We start from the raw sequence: 21,596 nt of genomic DNA, 5'->3' as shown, positions 1-21,596 counted from the left end.
TATACATACTAGTGTATATATGTCAATCCCAATCAGATCAGTGTTTTTCTGATTTGATTTTTTTCCACTTAGCAACAGAACCCTTTCCCACCCCCCAATAAAATCGCTCATGGAAACTCAACATATAAAATGGAAGTAATTTGTTATTACTATGCTCTTCCTTTATGAGTTAAAATTTATATCCTTGACCCAAAAAGTCAACAATGAGGCTCGGTGATCCGAAGACAGGGTTATGAAGGCCAGTTACAGCCTCGGCCACCAGCTCATTTCTGCATTTTGCCTTGGCTGCACAGGGTGGAGAATCCTGTTCCTTGTATAAAGCAAAAGGGAAGAGTGTCCTCACAGTTCCTCGACTACAGGAGGCAAGGCAGATGCTCCACCAGCCTGAGGCCTGCACAGAACCACCCACCGGCCCAGGGTAAGGTGGCCCCCAGTGGGTTACCATTTTGGCCTAGAATACGTTCAAGAGCCCATGCTGCTTTTCCTAACAGTTTTTATATAAATAATTACATTATGTTTAAAAAGGGAAACTTGAGTCGAACAGACGCAGAACTTCCAGGGCACCTCGCTGGGCCGGGGGTATGAAACCACCGTGCCAGAAAAGAACGGACCTGTGCCAGGTTCTGGAAGAGTCTTCTCCCTGCACCCCTCCTGCCCCCTGCACAGAGCCGAGCCTGAGCTTTCTCTTTGCAGAACAGGGCACTAGGACAACCACAGGCCACCTAAATCACTCCCCAATCACCCCGGGGGTGGGAGGGCGAAGGCACCTGCTCCCGAGCTGTCGCAAACCTGAAACCTATGGACAGATGTGATAAACAGTGGGAAGACAACCCCACCGCACTCTCATGCTCCCTCAGCCCCTCAAAAGGCTCCGCTATAAAAAACACAGCCCAGCCTCCTGACGCTCAGCCTCCTTCTTGGAGATGACATCATGCATGTAGCAAGGGATCCTGTAAATGCAACCGTGGAGATGGCACGGTGGTCATCAGGGATGAAATTCCAGTTAGGAAGCCCGAGGGAGACCAGCACCAGAAAGCAAAGGGATGAAAACAAACAAATGCAACAGTTGCAAAAGCTTTGGAGTTCTCAGTCAACCCAGGGCTTGGTCCTGGAGTCTCAGTCTGTGCCAGGTCACACAGTTGCCTCGCACATGCCAGGAGAACCCCCTGAGGCTTGGCTACACAAACCTCTGGCAGATGTGGCTGCATGATCCTATACGGACGCATGCAGGAGAGATACCGTATTATGAAGGACTAGTTTTGAAATAAGCTTCACTCGCTTATTTTCACAGGCTCAGAGGGCTGAATGTAACAGGAAGGGATGGCAGGATGCCAGCCCCACCCCTGCTCTCAACCCATCACCCACCTGGGCAGCAGAAAGGACCACAGGCCTTGCTTCTAGCTCTGCCCTCTCCTGGCCACCAGACTCTGGGTGAGCACACTAGCCTCATGGGGACTTGGTTTCCTCACCTGCGACACAGAAACCTGCCCTGCCCACTTCCCAGGGCTGTGGACGACCAAATGGAAGGTACACGTGCAGAGTCGCAGCAAGTACAAAGTGACACATGAATGCTCACTATTGTGAAAAGAAGCATCTTGGTGCAGGGCAAAGAGCAAGGATTGTGATGCCCGACAAACCTGGGTTTGAATCCTGACTTTTCTACATATCGACCTGTTACCTTTTCATTTACTTACTTGAAACGTTCACTTATTCCAAAAAGTTATTTAAAAGGGGGCTTCAACACTAACTGTTGCAGCTGTGTGGTCCTGGGCGATTTCACAGAGCTCCCTGAGTCTCCTTGGTTTGCTTATCTGTGAAATGGGGTAGGATGAATGACTCTCGCCTCACACACTTGCAGTTGTGGGGCATATGGGCCAGCGCCCAGCATAGTATCTGCGCCCTGTATCGACTGGATGAACAGCTCGTGTATTCCTACCCTGATCCACCGGCACACGGGTTAGCTAGGGCACTTAAGTGAAGGACCCCAGAATCAACATACTCTACGTTACTGCAATTTCATAGAACATTTTGTACTGCTGGAGGAACATCCGAGAAGGGAATGCATTTTTAAGGCTGTTTCAGATAAGGGCTTTAAAAATGCTAAGCTTCTCAAAGCAACACTAAACTTCTCAGCAAACATGACCAGCCCCCAACCCCCCACCCCCGAATGATCCAACTTCCCACCAGTATTTATTATAAAGGAATGTTGCTCCAAGACATAAAACTTGGAGTTTGAAATTGGCAACTTGAGTAAAGCAATACTTGAACCTCAAGAAAAACCCTCAATTCCCCCTTCCTGCCCAAATAAAAGTAAAATGGAGAAGATTGTCTCCTGGTTTTGTGCCTTGAGGGAAATTAGAAGCCTGGCCTTCATGAAGTTCTGGCTCTCATTTCAATTGGAGGGGGTCTAAGAAACACTGATCCATCATCTGTACTGCCTAAAACTAAACAAAACGTACAGATTATTCTCAGGCTTTAAGATCAATTACATCTGAAACCAGGTCCAGTATAATTTGCCTGGGAGAGCTTGTGGAAGTTGGAAAGGCAAGAATGGATGTTATCTGACAAACCACAGTTTCTCCTTAGAAAATATGGCAGGAAAAACCAGTGTGTAGAGCAGAAGCAGGACATCACTCTCCCACCTACAGAAAGCGTGCCTTGGAGTGGAAAGTTTCAGATAAAAGTCTAGAGCAGACAGCCATCTCATCTGCGGGGAGAGGCCTGTGCTTCTCACCGCAGGCTCCTAACAAACGTTCCTGCCAGCTTTTAATACGCAGTATTATACGTGCTTATGGCAACGTGTCCTCAGAGACGGCACCATCGTCACTAAACCTTTTCTCCGGCATTTACATTTAGAAGCCTGTGGCTCACGGTATCTACGTTTTTTTGTCTTTTTCTTTTTTTTTTAAAGAGGAAACTCGTCATAAATTGCAAAGCCGTTGGAGGATTTTAACGTTTCTGGGGAAAGAAGTTATCACAGGGACGTTAGCAAAAGTTTGAATTTTCCATGGAAAAACGAGCAGAGAATGCTCCAGCTCGATGTGCAGAGGGCAGAGCTAGGACTTTTCCTGTCATTGTCACATCCTGGAGAAGACCAAAATGCTGACTTGGCACAGCGGACTGCAGGACCGCAGTGAAGGGGGAGGCTTTTTACTTGCCCTGGATATAAATATTTTCACATGCTGTGATGTAGGGCCCTCTTGGGTATACAAACAATTCCACAGCCTTGGAATAAAAAAACTACATTGCTTCAGGGATCTCCTAACCTTCTCAGTTTTCCCCCAAATATCTGTCTGGCAAACGCACACAAAGAATTTTCCTTTGCAAGCCACTGGTAATTTTATATTCTTTCTGCTCCTTTTCACTCCAGGTCACACTGCTTGTGTGTCTGGAATGTAAAACACATCTCAAGATGTAACCATGAAAAGGGGAAATCTTAACGGAAACACAGCTGCTACAAGGGCAGGGCCAGTACCTAGAGTAACTTGCTATTGTGCTTTCAGCAATGCATTTTCTTTCCCGGCTGCTTTGGCTTTCTTTTGTACGTGGCTTCAGTGGTCTGGGTCGCAATTAGAAAACTGCTTGTTTCACCCAGGGGGTAGGGTAGCTCATAAGAACTCAGATGTGGAAAGGGCTCCACAAATCACTAGGTCTTCCCTCAGTAAGGCAGGCAGGCCAGCGGTGAAACCAACCAAGGAAGAGGCATGTAAATTCCACCTTTAAAGATTTCTGGAGACAGAGATCCAAACCTTCCCCACAATCACAGTCTCTTTTAGTTTTCAATCCTCTGGAAAAGCCAAACACTTCTTCCTTTTGTCCAACCAAACTTTCCCTTACTGTAACAGAAGGTTCCTTATGCTTGTTTCTGACATTCAAAATGACATGTTAACCAAACGAATTATGAGTCCAGATGATCTTACTAAAAGAGGGAGTCTGTTTTAAAAAAAAAAAAATGATGGGCCTGTGTAAAGAAATCCACAGAACCGTATGCGGGTCTCTGATAATTTTTCTTTCCTGGTAATGACTTGACAGACTCATGGCAAATAGAATTATTCATGCTGCAGCCTAAATACCCAATCCTCAATAAAATCTCAAAATGCAGGCACTGTTAGAAACTGAAGTCATCCCATGCTGGATATATATGTATGCCAGTACATGCATATGCTACTCCCATTTACATGCATTGTTATGACACACGTTAGAAAGTGATTTTGTTCTGGGTCTTCATTTCTGTAGTGCTGCTGGGAGTCTTGGTGAAGACATGCTTAGACCTGACCCCCAGGAGAAACAGCACTGAGTAACTTGGGGACACTGTCCATCACCGCAAGGAGAAGGGAAGACCAGCTCCAACCTTCTGCCTTGACAGCCTGGTTCGTCTCGACATGTCATGAACAGGGTTCGCCCTTCATAAACAGCTTGCCGAACTTCACGGATGTAGTTACCTTGTTTTCCCAGGGTCCCTGCAATTCACTCCATTATTCTTTACTGCAGGCTGGGCTTTCTTTCTCTAGGGAGCCATGCAGTAGCTCAGGCCCGGGCCCCTTCCATGTGTTCACACTGATACAGGTGTAGTTGGGCACCCCAGAGCTCTACCCACCCTGCATGCTTGCCAACGGACCACTCGATTTCTCAGAGGTATTAGATATGGGACCTCTTAGTAAGTGGCCTCTGGAGTCAAACTTTTGTCGTTTTAAGACTCCTACGGGGGCAGGCATTCTGAGGTGAGTCTGTGTTGGGCATTAAGGAAAGTGAGTTTAGGGAAGGCAGGTAGGTAAGGACAAGGAGTCCACAGGGGGGATGGGGGCAGGGATCTGGGCCCGTTCTTAAGAGGCTGCCAACAATATTTGGGCAAGACTTTGTTTCATGAAAGCAGGCTGGCTACACAGTCCTTTCTCAAGGGAGGGGCAGCTGAATCCCACATTTGGCTCTTCTAATACTTCTGTCAGCCTTTGGGAAACATACGAATAATCGAGGGGGGCTGCGAAGCAGGAGTAGGAAGTAAGAGGAGGATGGCAGTGTAGGTTCCACCCTTGGCATCAGGCGATGGGGCCGGGGCATGAAGACCCAGAGTCCTGAAAGCCCACCTCCCCAGATGGCCCCAGATCTGCGCCAGGAGGCCTCAGGAAGGACAGAGAGCCTGGAGCACAGGATGCGGCTGCTGGCTGTGAACCTAGGCAGGTTGGCAGCAAGAGGAGAGGGGACTACACCTGCCTCTGGCTATTGGGCTGGGGTCTTCTGGAGTGGAGCTAAGCTACAGAGAAGAGTCCCCCCAGGAGCAGGCACCAGTGTGGGTTTGCTTCTTAAAACAGGGACTTAAGGTGGCAGACCTCCTCTGGTTCCGCCGTGGCTGCTGCCATCTGGCCCTGGAGAGCCAGGTGCCCATAGTCACTGGTCATTTGTGAAGCCAGTCCTCCCAATTCCTCCGGGTTAGTAACCGACTTAGTCATCTGGAAAAAGAAAACAAGCAAGACACAAACACACAGGGACACACAGAGAAAAGCATGAGAACCACGTGTTAATACCACTGGGAGCCAAAGGGTCTCATTCACTTTTAAGCTTGTGGCTTGCGTGTGGGGCTGGACGCTGGAGAGGGCAGTTCAAGCGAAGCCCATGCTGCAGCCCGCATGACAGGCCAGCGGCTCCCGGCCAGGTCAAGGCAACATGCTCAGGTTCAGGGCGTGCAGCGTGGAGGCCGGGCCTCAGGGTCCGCTCTCTGGGAGGTGAGAGCAGCAGCCTCCACCAGCCCTGCCCCGTGGGGTTACCGGGGAGCCCCCCAGAGACACCACAAGGGGACCCAGCCCCGTGCAGGGTGCAGCCCTGGTCACACGTTGCTCCCGGGCTGATCGGGTCTCTGGGGACTCAGGAGCAGGTCCCACACCGCCGAGAGAGGGCACAAGGACAGGATCATCGGGAAACAGTGACTGAAGAGATGGGTAAGCCTAACGTTTCGGTGGAAGAAACTTACAGAATTCAGCTGTGTAATAACATTGTGCCAAAGAATGACAACGTTTCAGCCACAGATTCAGTGAAGAGAATACTGTAGCCTAAATGGTCAAGTTCTGCCTTTTTAGTCTCAAGATATTCTGTATTTTCCTCCTATGTGATAGAAAACCTTACCTCCACTTACCCTACCTAGCTAATACCCTCCTGTCTAGTTTTTCCTCCTCTGACAAAAATGCCTCTTAGAACTCACAAGGGCAGTTGTAACCCTCCACCCAGAAAGGTATCCATGTCCCTCTTGGGTCCAAGGCTTCCCTCTGCCCCACCTGTTCTCTCGCTCTGGATGACGATACTTCCCTCTCTCTTTGTGGCATCTAAAGTTTTTGGTTTTAAAGGACTTAAAAAAAAAAAAAAACACCTGTTAAATGACTCCACATCCATTGAGGGTGGGAATGTGGGCCCGTCTAAGGCATGTTTACCAGGAAATGTCACAGGCTTTCGGGCCGAGGTGTGGGTTCCCAAGGAATGCATGCCACACCCCGAGAGAACGAGGCTGTGCTAACAGCTGCTGCATGCAACCCTGCCACAAGGAGCACAACAACCCTGGGGGCCGCCCAGTGTGGTGGGGGGAACACTCACCCCCTCTGGGCCCTGGCCAGCCAGCCCAGGAGCAGCAACGCAGCCCCAGGCTGGGCTCCTCAAGTGCATGGACACCCAGGGTCAAGACAGGCCGGCTGAGAACCTGGCCCAGGAGATATTCCAGAACCCCCTGAGGCCACTGGAGACATTTTCAACCCTGCTGCACTGTGCTCCCTGCTTGGAGAAATCAGTACCGTCGGGCTGCCGGGCTAGCTGGGACGCCCCTGAGCTCTCCTGAGCAGGGCCAGCCCGAGGCCGATTCCAGCCTTCTCCCAGTCGCTGAGATGGGCACTGTTCCTTCCTCCCTCCCCAGCCCAAGTCCTTCTCAACAACAGGGAGTCTGGCTGAACCGCAGAGTTTCTAAGAATGAGCAGCAGCCGCCGCCAGGGAAGGCTTTGTGGTCCAAGCTCAGCCTCTAGTGGACACATGACTACATGACAAAACCATCCAGAGAGGTGCCCGGCCTGACGGGGCAGGAACCACGCAGTGGCGCAGTCTGGTCCCTCCAACTCAGGCTTAGGTGGTAGCATCAAAGAGGCATCTTTCAATTTTATCCTGTGACACCTGAGCTTTCAGAACTTTCTTACTAGGTACTTATATTAATTCTTTGAGGACAACGTTTTTCTTTTTTTGTACAACTTTTTAACCTATCAAGATAGCATTCGCTGTCTCTCAATGCCATTTATATCTAAACAGCCATATGATACAATTCTGATTGCATTACATTTTAGCAAAAAAAAAAAAGTCACCTCCAAAAGTTACATGCCTTCTGTTGTCAGGAGAAAAATTTTTTTATATAACCACTGTTTCATTTTGCCTGAAAGACCGGCAATGTCGTACTGTTCAGCACTGTCCAAGGATTATAACTTGATTCCATTGGACAGCCTTGGTTCTGTCCCCAAATGTCTTCTCTTGTACTGTAACTTTAATCCATAAAAACATTTCAAGTCCTCTGTGAGATAAATAGCATTTTTTTTTCTTTCTCTATAACTCGCAATTTCCTTCTCATTTCCTCCTTGATTCTAATTTTCTCTCTTTCCTTTGCTCCCCTGTCCTCATGCCCAACTCTCAGTCATTTTTAATTCCCTTTTGGAGCTTCTTCGTGAGATGAGAAGTCCAGCGGCCTGGGGCTTCTAGACCACAGGCAGCCAGAAAGACCACAGATCAGGACAAAGCTGAGGCCCAGGAGGAACTAGAAACACAGAGGACTAATCTCTCTCCAGCACAGACGCCAGATTTGAAGACTCAGTGGTGTGGGGGATAAAAGGGTAACCAACAGTGGGGTGCAGGGTGAGCCCATTTTCCTCTTACCATTTCCTGAGCTGTTACCGCAATGGCTTTGGAGTATTTAACCACTGTCGTCTGATAGTCGACAAACGTCCCCTTTGGTTCTGGAGGAGTGCCTTCATCCAGCTACGGGGGGGAGGAAAAGAACCCAAAGGTCATCAGAGGCCTGTTCAAGTGTGGGCTTTATTTTTTAGAATCAGGAACTTGGGAAAATGGAGAGGCCTTCAGAGTTTCTTGGGTCCAGAGTCAACAGAACCCCCCAACTTCTGTGATAAGGACCTCATTAGAGGCACACATAAGGTACTGGGGGCACACAGGCAAGGAGAGGACCCCCGGTGTGTCTGAAGGGAGTGGCAGGCTGTCCAGAGAAATGATGTTTCAGCCAAGTCTTACCAGGTAAGCAGTGTGCCACACACAAAAGGTGGGGAAGGAGTCCCAAGGAGAGGGAATAGCGCTCAAGCACATGGAGGTGGGTGTGAGCCAGAACGTGCAGGGAGGTCAGAATGGCAGACAAAGAGCTGGGGGAGGCCGCAGAACCTCCATCATGAAGGGCTTCCCTAAGAATGGTATAGCCCATGCATGTCTCTACCCTGGAACACTCACTTCTGACCTAAGCTGGGGAAGAGAAGGAATTGGAAACATCAGGAATGACTTGTTCATCTGACTCTAGTACCACAGGAACTGAGAGAAGGGTGAGATCACTGTGGAGCGGAATAGGTGGAGAAGTGGGACAGTGCCTTGAAGGGCTGGGGATTTATTGGCTCAGAAGACTTGAATTTGAGACCTGGTTCTAGGACTTGTGAGTAAATACCCAGCTTGAGGCTCAAACTGGTTCTCAGGACCTTCACTGGAAACGTCCAAGCATCAGAAGGTTGTAGTAAAAGATCAACTGAGACAATACCTCGTCTACATGAAGGGAGAGGAGAGGATAACCATGATGATGAAGATCATGATGGTGAGAAAGATGATAATGTCAGTGATGATTATGATGAAGAAAAAGGCCACCCATCCTCACCACCACCATCGTTGTGACTGTCACCACTGGTGGCTGAACGATATTCTAGGTGAGGAGACGAGGTGAACAGAAAGGACTACAGGAAGAGTGAGTGCAGTGAACACAAGGGGGCTGTGGAAGGGGTGGGAATCAGGCTGGATTTGTTTGATGAGGAACCTTACAATCATGAAGAAAATGGTGGGATCTGCAGTAGGCAATGCTCTATCTGAGAAGATCTCCCTGGCAGCTCTCTGCCAGAGAGTCTGTAGTCTGGGAAGACATTAGGGACCAGAGGTTAATTAGGAAAAGAGTAGGTGGAGTGGTCAATGAGAGCTACCTGTCGTGAGTAGATCCAAGCTACATATGCGAGTTGAATGAATGCATCACTGTAACCTAGTATGTAACGTGGTTGCACAGGCCAGGATGTAATGTCTACCAAACCAACAATACAACCTCCAGGGTAGATTTTTTTATGTTTCTTTATCAGGGAGTTCGACACTGCCAGGTATCTCCATCACACTTTGGGGGCCCGCTGGTCAAATGAGGACTGAGCTGTGGACTCATACACTCAGTATAAATTAACTGGGCATCTTGTAAGGGTCGGGCCATGTGCTGGGAGCCTTCATATGAGATGTGGTGTAACTGCAAACATGCCAGGATGTTGGACTAGAGGGCAGCTTAGAACACAGTGGCCACTGGTCACCATGATGAACCTTCCAGTGTGAAGAGAATGAGAGAAGTAAGAACAAAGTAGTGACTTTTTTTTTAGGATTTCAAATTTACTTAGTTGAAAGAACTTTCCTTTATTCTGAGATTATAGCCTTCCTACTTTTTTTTTTTTTTGGTGTTAACATGTCCTTTATTTTATGAAATACTACTGATGTAGATATCAGGGTTTTTGTTTTCTTTCTTTAATTACCTTCCTTGGCCAAAAAGAAAAAACAACCCCCCCCCCCAACACACACACACAAAAGCAAACAAAGAAAAGGGACTTAGTCATAAAATCCCGAAGATTGAGACTAACCTCAGTGAATGGGGAAAAAAAGATTTAGAAAACTTGAGTGATTTGCCCAAGGTTATCCAGAAAGCTGATTAGTTCATGGTAACCTACGAATTCCCAAACCTTCTGGTGCTTAGATACAGAGAGAGAATTTCAAGGAGACACTCCAGAGCAGAAGCTCCAAAAGTGGCAAGAATTGCACCGAACTTAGAATCAGCTTTGGGTACACTTGCAGTTTTTCTGCCAGTCACTGCCTTTTGGAACTTTAGACAATGATTCTAAGAGTATATCAGTGTTTTAAGCAAATAACCAAAACTCAGATAGAAAATGACATATTTACAATGCGTTGCTGCTTAGGGGCTCAAAGAACCTGAGATATCACTTAATACAAAGTCTCCAGTGACGGGCAGGCTGGGGTGGGCTTAGAAAGGAGACAATGGGGAAGAGGCATCGTGCAGTACCCAGGGTGTCAGGTCAGGGTATGTAGGAGTTTAGGGGTATCAATGAAACCCCAATTATCTACTTTGCAGAACTGACGGGAAAAACCCCTTTGCTCCTGGCCTCTGGGGTTCATGTTGTTAGTGGCTCCTAATTATTGCTATCAGGTAACACCAGACCTATTTCCCAGCCCTTCCAAAAGAATCAGGCATGTCCTGGGCTGAGAGAGCAGATGTCACACCCCTGAAATCAGACAGTACACGAGCCACTTTCCTTATTAAAGATTCATCGCAATATGCAAGGCTAAAAGGCTATCAAAAAAAGACTTCCATCTTCCAGGGATTTATGGAACGCTTCCCTGTCATTAGAGTGACTGTGAAAAATACCTCCTAAGAAGAAAAAGATTATCATCTGAAGCTCTCATTTGTACTGAGAAACCTTGAGCTCCATTATTTAATATCCTTGATAGATACATGGCTTAATTTCAAAGCTCTGGTGTTCCGATGTCCTGAAAACCAAACAAACCCACTGAGACTTATCCAAGGGCCTTGAGGAAGAGGGCCATTTACTCGTGTTCTGCCAAACTGTCCAGATTTGAAGCGTGAGAAGCCCACAGCAGAAATTACTGGAGTGCTTTGACAGGCAAGCCTGGGGTCTCTAAGGGGTCCCCAGCACCCCAGCCTAGCTTGGGACATTATCAGTCTGATAATGTTTGCATAATGTTTAATGGGAATTATCCTAATTACAGTTTCAGGCTATCATCTCTTCCTGGAGATACGAACCAACCAATCTTCTCTAAATTAGCAATTAAAGACCACTTATTACCCTGAAAAACCACATTAGTGTATTCACAATCTGACAATGGACATTTCCAAACACAGAGGAAGTCTATAGTCCTTAGCTATGCTATCAGAGGATGGCAATTAGACACTGACGAGTAGTTGTTAATTCTGATGAGCGTCAAACAGACATGATTAGTGAAGGATTCCTTGGGGATCCTTCAAAAGAGCAGGAGATACTACTGTCCAGTCATCCTTCCCTACTGACCCAACTCAACTGATGGGTCACTGGAGGAGAAATGATACCCCTGTCATCTATGTGTGTTGTCTACAACTGGTCTCTGAGGGTTTTTACACTTAACCATTTCAGTGGTCCCTGCATCTGGCTAGATACAAGAACCATGGGGAGATTTTGAAATTACTAGGCTTCACACCATAGAGATTCCAAGTGATCAGGGCGGGGGTAGGGCCTAGGAATGTGCATTCTAAAATGCTCCCAAGGATTCCAAAGGAGCCATTCTGAAGACCAGCACTTGGGAATCACTTCGTTATTTCATTTTGGAGTTTGCTCCCCACGACAACCCTACGAGGTATACAGGGGAGGTAAATAATTACCTCCATTTTATAAGTGAGGAGACCAAGGATGCCTTCTCCATCTCTTTTTCCCCCGTGTAAATGTGGAAGGAAGGGTGCGACCGGCTTACAAAAGTAATGAATGAATAATAAAGAATGAAGAATATGCTGGACATATGATAAGCAGACACCTCAAGAAAAGAGGAGGCTTGCTAGTGTCAGCCTGGATCAGAGGGCTCCTCTGACAGCTCCTTAGAGAAAAGCCCCTGGGACCAAGTTAGAGGGGAACCTTGGAGGAAATGGGGCCAAGGAGTGCAGGAAAGCATTTGGGGACCCAGGCCCACCTTGCTCATGGCTTCTGCGATGGCGTCGACCATGCCTCCCACCAGCCCCACTTCACTGGCAGCTTCATTCAGCGTCACCATGATGTCGTCCACGGCCTCCTTCATGAGCTGGGCGGCCTCCGTGATGGCATCGTGGGTGTGCTGTGCCTGAGGTGGGGGACAGGGGGGAGAAGATAACTGTAAGATGTTTCCATAAGCAGAAGACAACGGTGCTCAATCTCTTAAGAATCACTTCACTTCTTTTACAGATAACCTTAAAAAGCAGAATATAAACCTACGTCCCCATTATGGAGCACAACAAATGTATGCTCTACTTTTTCCTTTCCTTTATGATGTTTGTACATTTGTTTGCAAAATAAATAAAAATCAGAAAGACAAAAAGAAAGAGATCTCTTTTTGCAAACAAAAGGAAAAACAACCCTGCAATTTCAACCAGCGTCTTATGACATGACTTATTTTACGTTACTACGTTCAGGGTGGTAGAAAGAGAATGCCACAGATTCCCTAATATACAAGTTGACGGATTTAATAGAAAAAAAAAGTATATAAAGAAAAACACGTGTTCACAACAAATGTGCTTCTCTTCAAAGTTGCCCAATACACTATAATTCCCTTTCTATAAATACAACTGGATTATGGAAATAGAGATACAAACAGGAGGCAGAAATCCGCAGAAGGCTACATGGGCTTTGGAACTATGTCACAAATGACATTTACATGAGTTTGGAGGGACGAATGATGAAAGTTCTCCAGGGATAGACACTCTGCAGGCAAAGCCTGAGTGCTCATGAGTTCCCCTAGACAGTCCTCAGAGATGCTTTAACAACATGTATGGAGCCCAGAGCAGGCCCTGGCAAGTGAGTGAATGAAAGGATGAAAGAATGGTGGTGCCAGGCTCCCTAAAAAACACCTTGAGTGGTAGCAAGATGAAGGAGCCAAGAGTGAAGGTCCTGGGGTCAGAAAAAGCTGGGCTCGAATTCTGTCTCCACTGCTAAGTAGCTAAGTGGTCCTGGGTGTGGGTTCCTAAGCAAAATGGGAATAATTATAACAATGCTATGCAGTGGAATTCTGATGAGATGAGATGGTTGTAGGCATCTTATCATTTATAATAAGAGCAGTCTAGTAGGGGACCGTGTCCTTACCTGGGAAATCTGAAATAATGCGGGGTATTTTGTGTCAGAAGTGCATTGCATCCGGTACCGGATGCCCCCGTGCAGTGGCCATGGCTACCCTGATGCTCCTCAGAGGAAGATGACCCCTCTAAAAGGCCCAAGGAATTGCACCTTTACTTTGGTAGATGAGAAGGTAAGGAAGCCAGTGAGAGATGGTAAATGATAACTCTTTTGAGTGATTAAATAAAAGAGAAGAATTCAAGAAGAAGCTACGTGAGCCATGGGAACTGGCTCAGCTGGCAGAATTAAAAAGCCACAGGAGTCAAGAAGAGTCCTCCAAATACAACCTCTGATGAGATGTGAAATATGTGATGGTTATCCTGAGGCAACCGTGTCAGGATGCAAAGCTCTCTCTCTGAGGGATGTGATGGAGTGAACTGGTAATTTAGGTTAATGGCTGATTTCATGGCACAGAGAAGGTAAAACACTACATGTGCAGATTGCTTTATTTATTTATTTATTTTTATTTCTTTATTTATTTTTAACATCTTTATTGGGGTATAATTGCTTTACAATGGTGTGTTAGTTTCTGCTTTATAACAAAGTGAATCAGTCACACATAAACACATGTTCCCATATGTCTTCCCTCCTCAGATTGCTTTATTTTGATGGAAGCCTGAAAAGTGACATCTCCTGTACATAACCCTCCAGAGAGAGCATCTCACACAAATATGTTCTCATTTATAAAAACGATAAAATGTAAAAAAAAAAAAAAAAAAAAAAGGTAAAATGTCAGGTGTGCATTTCTGTAAATCTCTCTTAGAATGAGGCAACTATTGGTGGCACAAAAATGTCAGCAACTCTGTACCTTCCTATTAAACAAAGTACACATTTGCGGGGAGAAGCGAGAGCGGCTTGCCAAGCATCTGCTCTCCCATGCAGGCTTAGGAAGGTAGCAGAAGCCAATTCTGGGGGTGACAGAAGTAAATCACAAAACGGTTCTCCGAAACTCCTTGGAAAACGTAAAGGACACTTTCTCCACACCAGAGCATCAAAACCTACAAAAACACATCCTTGCTCTTGGCTGTCCCAGAAGTGAATCACCTTCCCATTTGCTCGTGGTGAGGAATTCTTTAGAAGGCCTGCTTCTCCTTCACTCCACATGTTTAAGTTTTTACAGATCCTTCAAGGGTCAGCTCAGAGGCCGTGAGGCCTCCTCCAATGACTCCAAGCCTCACCCAGAGCCGTGTCCTCTAACTCCAATGGCAAACCTCATCTGGGTCACACCACTGAGGCCAGATCCCACACATGGGTTGCCTGAGCACACTAGCTTCAGACCCCCAAAGACACAGTAGGCTCTCAATGAAGGCAGCCTTAACCAACCAAGAGCAATCTGGCAAGTAGAGTCAGCAGGCTCAACAATGAGGTCATTATTTTAGAATCTGGAGGGGATCCTTGTTACTGCTCCTCACAGAGCAGCAAAGGAGAGAAATCAGACTCTGTTCTTTTTTGGAAACGTGTCTGAAGTCTACTTCCAAGGGAGCCTTATTTCTTTACTATAGTGCTTCAACTACAAAGCCCAGTAAAGCAGGCATAGACATCACAGGAGTTTGGAAAATGGGAGAAGGCTACAGGGGGCAGATCTCAACTTCAGTAGAGGGGAAAAAACAGCTAATAATTAGAACTGCCCAACAATGGACAGGGTGGCATATTTGCTGGAGTGTTACAGGCAGACGCTGGAGAGGCCCCTTCAAGGAGGATGGAGGAGGGAAGTGAGTGGGGGAGGGGTAAGTGGGAGAGAGGTGAGTGGGTGGGGGAAGCTCTGGAGGTACAGAATGAGTGTAGAAGGGGGCTCAATGGGATGAGGGTGAGGTCACAGAGCAAATGTCTTGTACTCATGTGATCCATTAACACCAGGCTCTGGGACTGTTACTTTCTAATTTTTTTCTTTGGAACACCCATTACGTCAGGCATATTATCTCATATAATCTCTACAACTACTCCGGACGTATTCATTACCAACCTTATTGTTTAGATGAGGAAACAAATGAAGTTATTTGCCAGCAAAAGGCTGAGCTGGGATTTGAAATCCAGATATGTTGGCCCCCGAAGCTCATCCTATTTCTCACCAAACAAAAGACACTGAAAACCATTTAACCACATTTAGACCACATGCAAACAAGGACTACGACATCTAACACATACGTTTTATACATCACCTAACATGTAGCAAGTAACACTTAGTAAACATCTGCCCAAAGAACAGCACCCAAGGGGATTAAGTCTCTGCACTAGGCCTCTTAGGAAAGGGCCTTCAAGCCAACTTGTAGTGTCCCAGGCACCCTGTGACAAGCCTGTCAGAGTCTGCAGACAGCACAGGTACCTGCTACCAGCGACAGGATCCATGTAAACTCCTGCATCGCCGTCACTCATCACGTGTCTTAGTTCATCACCTGGTGCTTCAGGTCTTTCACTGAGAACTACTCCACACTGTTCTCCAGCCCACACTTCCAAGCAAAGGATGTCATTATAAAGCTTACAGTGCCAACTACAAATGCTCCCACCTGTGAGGTTCCTTGGCATACAACAGAATTCCACGAGGAGCTCTGAACTTGCAGTCCAAACAGATGTCTTAATCTCTTAAACATCCAGAAACCTACTAATTTGAGTTCTTCTGCTGAGAATGAAACCCCCTCAGGTTAGGCGTAGAGATGTGGCAGTAAACAGCCCTGGAGAAAAGATAACCTAGAACTGGGTCTGGAAGGCGAGTCCCAGCTGCTCCAGTTTAGGGAGGGAGCAAAGGGGGCTGGGGCCCCACTCTGGGGCATCCATCACTAACCTGTCACAGCCAAAGGGTGTCCTTCTTCTTGCTCTGTCCACCACTTCAGCAACCAGACTCATTTTTTTTGCCAGAAAACTCGGAACAACTTGAGGGCCAAGGCTGGCTCTCAAAGTTTTTAGCATCCCCAGAATTAATCTCTTACGAGTTGCCAGATACATGAGTGAAAAACTGAACACAGAGAATGCAAGTCCGAGACATTATTCATGCTGCTTCCAGAATGGCATTTCTAGACTACGGATGGGCTGTGCCATTTTCCACTGCTCACTAGAAAGCCCCAGCCCCTGGGGCTCCTCCAGGAGGAGGCCTGTCACGATACAGCCCAGTCTTCCCTCCCGTCCCATTGTCCCCACACTCGGCACGTTCCAGACTAGAGTGCTATTTTCTAAAGAGATCACAATCCTTTTATAAACCTCTCTGTGCTTTGCAGATGCTGCTCCCTCTTCCCTGCCTCCTTCCTTGACCCCGCCCGGGCCTTGCTCCAGGCTGAGTTGGCCTGCGTTTCCACATGACCCCATGTGCACCTCGCCTGTGATCTCGGACAACTCGGCAGGGAAGTCTCAGCTTCTGCACATGTGCAGTGGGAACCTTCCCACGTCACAGAGTTTCTATGAAGATTACATAAGATGAGGGTGTAAGATGTAATAAATGACACAGAGTCACCATGCAATAGCTGTTAGCTCTGAGATCACCATTTTGCCATCTGAGTCAGTCTAGAGTCTTCTCTGCTATACCACGTGACTGATTTGAAGATCTTAGACATACAACAAATCACACTAAAAAAAAACCCACAGGGGCTTCCCTGGTGGCGCAGTGGTTGAGAGTCCATCTGCCGACGCAGGGGACGTGGGTTCGTGCCCCGGTCCGGGAAGATCCCACATGCCGTGGAGCGGCTGGGCCCGTGAGCCATGGCCGCTGAGTCTGCGTGTCTGGAGCCTGTGCTCCGCAACGGGAGAGGCTGCCGACAGTGAGAGGCCCACGTACCGCAAAAAACAAACAAACAACCCCCCGCTATATATATATATATATATATATATATATATATATATATATATAATGGATCCTTGTAGCTCGTAGGTCACTATGCTACACAAATCTTTCCAGTAGTGCTCTCTCAAGTTAATCTGCTTAGGTGAAGACCCATTAAGATCACATGATCGTGTGGAGGCAGCTCCTAGAAGATACAAGTGGTGGTAGAAGCCTCCAGCCCCCTCTCCACCAGAACCCTGAGGAAACTTAAGGTGCATGCTGGTTTCACAAGTAAAACAATCCCTGATAATTTCTCTGACCTCGAGAGAAAAGGACATGTTGTCACCACCTTTGGCCACTTAAAAGTACCTGGGTGACACATCAGGCTGAAGAAATGTTCCACCTGTAAACTGGTAAGGGAGATTTTCATATTAAACTACTGTCCCCAAGGCAATAGCAACACATGCCATGGGTGACCTTGACCATGTTTCTCTTTGAACTTAAGTACCAGGAACAGAAACGACACTTAGTGGAAAACAATAGAGGTTTGCTTTGTGTCAACACTGAACAGGTGCCAGGCAGGTATTATGGCTTTTATTCCTGTAATAACCACACAATACATGTTTCTTTCCCAAGGATGCTCACCTACACACACTGTCACGGAAAAAAAAAACCAAATTTCTAAATTAGCCTTAATTGTGTGCATTTCTTGGTTTTCCCCTTAAAGATCCCCGGGAAGGCCAAGAGAAGATTATTTCCCACCTTTAAATGGAAAATCAAATGCCACCATCCAAAAACTGGAGGTGCCCTCCCTGGAGGGACGTGATACAGAGGAACGTGTGCTGGCTTCTCAGTGTCCTAAGTGAGCTCCTAGCATCCTGAGCTGTACCTTGGGGTTTCCTCCGCCTTCCTTGGCTGCGTACAACATCTGTAGGGCAGACTCTGCAAGCGTCTTGGTCTGGTCCAGCACTGTCATCTGCTGTTGATGGTCCAGAATCTTGGAGGTGACACCCACTGCAGCTAAGATCAAGGGCTCAAAGTAGCTCGCCAGTTGTGTCACCTTTCAAGACAAAAAAAAAAAAAAAGAGCCCCAGATGCAACATGTAAATACTGTGTCTCGTTTAGGAGCCCAGCTGCTGGGAAGGGGTCTGGGACAGGGATGGGATGAGTCACAGGGAGAGGCAGATCTGCTGGACTTCACTTTTGTTTTTTTCTATTTTACATCCAGTATTACGAATTACAGTCACCATGTTATATACATATTAGGTCCTCAGACCTTATTCCTCGTTCAACTTTACTTTTGAGAGTACTTGTAATTAATGAACTCTTGTTCCGATTTTTCTTTTTCTGGGGAGCTCTTTGTCTGTCTCTCATCATGGCAGAAGTGCTAAGAAATCTGTTCTGAGATCCACAGTTAGGTGTGAGAATTTTACAAATCTTAATTTTAATTTCACAAATAGAACAGCTTTTGAAAGAACCAAAGGCGAGCATCTTACAAACTCAAAAGGAAGGGGTATAGAAGACGGGCAGGGGAGCATGGTAGTTGAGAAAAGCACCCTGAGAGTAAAGACACCCTCAAAAGCATTCTAAGAAGCCAACCCAACTGCCCTCCACCTCAAGTATTTTGACCGAACCGTGGATTTGGGAAAAAAAAAAGCAAAAATGATTTCCCATCAGTCAAGATGTGCTGTTTACAATGAGCCCAACCTGGGAGAACAAAAAAGCTTAAAGACAGCTAAGCACTGTTGCAGCAGAGGCCTGTCTCCAGTAGGTAACAGCATCGATGGTGCATACGGTTGTCCCTTCGTATCTGCAGGGGATTGGTTCCATGACCCCCCACAAATACTAAACATCCGCGAGTGCTCAAGTCTCTCATATAAAATGCTGTAGTACAGTCGGCCCTCTGCATCTGTGGGTTCGACATCTGCAGATATGGAGGGGTGACCATATACACTCACCAAAGCTCACCATCTACCTAGCATCCGTCATATCAGATTTTAACCTTTTGCTGTCCTTGCTTCAGACACTGTCATCTATTCCCCCTCAGATAAAACACAAGGACACTGATCACGCTTTTCCGTTCAACTCCTCATCTTGTGTGGCAATTACTAATTGCTAAATTATTCCCATCAGGTGTATTTAAGCTCACCTGATGGGAATAGCCCTCAACTCCCTTAATGCTTCTTTAACCAGCAACTCCCTTAATGCTTCTTCCCATGATGTGGAGGAAGAATGAGGGTGATGGGGATGCAGGCAGGAAGGCTGCTTCACATGGGCAGCGGCAGTCACTGGGTCAGCAACAAAGCAGGGGGTGGGAGTTGGGGGTGGTGGTGAGGGTCCAAAATATTAAAGTTCATTAAAGCTAATAGAGAGACAAGACTATCAGCTAACAATAAACATACTTTGACTGTTTTATCCCCAATTACAGTTATCTTACAGACAGGTTTCAAAACACTTGAACAAGGCTGCTGCTGGCCCTTATGGTGCTTTGTGGGAACTTTAAAGGGGCTGCCCATCCTCTGGGCAGACCTGATCGATGTCAAGGCACATGACTTAGCAGGATTCCGGCAGCCCCCCGTCCTGCCCAGCTCCTTGCTTTGGCCAAAGACCTCTGTGTAAGGCTCAGTCTGCATAATCCCCAGGGTATATTATAGGCAGGGACAGCCCTGCATATCTGCATTGGATTTCATCTCCTCTTCCCCTGGAAGGGTGGTGTCGCCACCAATTGCAGTGATGGGTCATCAGGGGTCAGGATTCAGGAGGGGTCCCGTAAGTACTAAAGGAGTCAAAATGTTTAATGCATTAGAATCCAACATGTTTTCTGGATTCGTTTTAGTATTTTAAAAGTACATTTTATCAATGCAACTGTAAAATGTCAAGGGTTGCTGTGTGCTGAGCATAAGTAAACACAGCTCAACAGGTGCCCGACTCCCTCAGGAAGGGAAGATGGCTGGGTGGAGAGGAAGCTCTGCTTTCAAAGCCGCGAGATTTGAATCGTCCCTGCCAATTCCTTTTTAAGAAATCTTAGGCAAATTGCTTCCTATTGCTAAATTTCAGTTTCCTCCTTGGTAAAATGTGATAGCACTAAGTTCCTTAAAATTTTAGGGGGATTAAGTCAGTGTGGGTAAAGGCCTCAGCACAGGCCTCTATGTAGTAAGCACTCCACACACACTAGGGGTCATTATTCTTCACCTATTGTAGGGCAAAGGTTTTGGAAGGGATGGGATTTTTCCTGTATTTAGGAAGTTTAGCAAGGACTCTAATACCTCCTGTAATTGAGACCCATGACAGAACAGGAAACCTCCTGAGTTAGTACAGAAGTGAAAATAACACAGAATTTTGAGGATTTGGTATATGATATTGAGTCCCTAAGCCTAGGATGGCAGAGTGGGTTGAATGGTGACCCCCCAAAAAGGTATGTCCATGTCCAAATTTCTGAAGTCTGTGAAGGGGATCTTACAAAGGGGTCTCTGTAGGTGTGTTTAAGGATCTGAAGATGAGATCATCCCGCATTGCTTGGGTGGGCCCTAATCCTGATAACAAGTGTCCTTAGAAGAAACAGAAGAAGGGAAGGCGGAAAAGCGGGAGACAATGTGACCACGGAGAGAGACTGGCGAGATTCAGTCAAGGAATGCCGAGAGCTACCACGAGCTGGAAGCAGCAAAGAATGGAGCCTCCAAAACACGTGTGGCCCTGCCAACGCCTTGATTTTGGATTTCTGGACTCCAGAGCTGTGAGAGATTACATTTCTGTCCTTTTAAGCCCCCCAGTTTGTGGTACTTTGTTACAGCGGCTGTGGGAAACCAATCCAGGCGGGGTCTGAGAATCTGCCTTTGTCAATCACTCCCAAGTGGGACTGAAGCTGCTGAACTGGCACCTCACCTGAGCGCCATCATGAAGCACTGGGACCAGGTGGGCATCCACCACCAGCCCACGACCCCTCTGGATGGAGGCCCCCTAGGCTGCTTTTGTCCAGAACTCCCTTTCGGAAGGTGAGACTCGTTTAGCCAAAGGACCAGAGTAAATTGATAACTCAGGCGGCACCAATAAAGTTTCTTTTCATGCCACCCACTGACACAGGAATTAATTTTCCACACTAAACAACGTAAGGGCAGAGACAAGGATGCTGCCCTAGGAGTCTAGAAATACTTTCTTACGAAATTCCTACTGGAATCAGAAGTAACTGCTGAACAGAAGTTCGGTTTCTCTGCCAAACTCACTGTCCCCACAGCAGTCATATACGCAGTGCTCCAGCCCCCAGGCCCGTTCTACACCGCCCCCCCCCCTTGCAAACTGCTTCATACAGGTGGACAAGCCCTTTCTTATTATGAAGGCACTCAGGTGAGAAATGAAATTTACCGCACTTGCAATGGCAGAGAGATACTGGCCATTTTAAACCCAAACACCTCTCCTTACACCCAGCAGGAAGCTTAGTAGGCTCTTAAGCTATCCTGTATTGGAAAAAGCAGGAATATTGATTTTCTAAAATCAATACCTGCAGAGATGATTTTGGCTACTGGATTTCTTGATCTGCATATCAATACTGACGGCAGCACTGACAAATGCTAGGAAATCCTGCAGGTTGTTACAAACCCAATGTCTGCCCTCTCTCTGCCGAGGCACAGGCTGCTTAACAAGCCAACTCTCCTTGAAGGATTTGCAAAATGAACCCCAAACAGGCA

At 46.9% G+C, this 21,596-nt stretch overlaps 1 protein-coding gene across 3 annotated transcripts in view; it reads right to left on the bottom strand.

The window, feature by feature from the left end:
- The window catches only part of TLN2 (talin 2), a 450,475-nt gene that overhangs the window by 53,739 nt on the left and 375,140 nt on the right, over nucleotides 1-21,596 (bottom strand). For 2 of the 3 annotated variants that reach the window (XM_082647306.1, XM_082647307.1), the window contains 4 exons: nucleotides 17,804-17,974; nucleotides 11,995-12,141; nucleotides 7,891-7,992; nucleotides 5,328-5,447 (listed from right to left, as the gene is read on the bottom strand). In XM_082647306.1, coding sequence (XP_082503432.1) covers nucleotides 5,328-5,447; nucleotides 7,891-7,992; nucleotides 11,995-12,141; nucleotides 17,804-17,974 — 540 coding nt within the window. The remainder of the gene's footprint in view (nucleotides 1-5,327; nucleotides 5,448-7,890; nucleotides 7,993-11,994; nucleotides 12,142-17,803; nucleotides 17,975-21,596) is intronic. The other variant, XM_082647308.1, reaches the window with a different exon arrangement.

This window comes from Grampus griseus (assembly GCF_964374135.1).
Source record: "Grampus griseus genome assembly, chromosome: 2".
NCBI classification, from domain to species: domain Eukaryota; kingdom Metazoa; phylum Chordata; class Mammalia; order Artiodactyla; family Delphinidae; genus Grampus; species Grampus griseus.
Note: the sequence above shows the minus strand (reverse complement) of the source record. Positions and strands in the feature narration are given on the sequence as shown.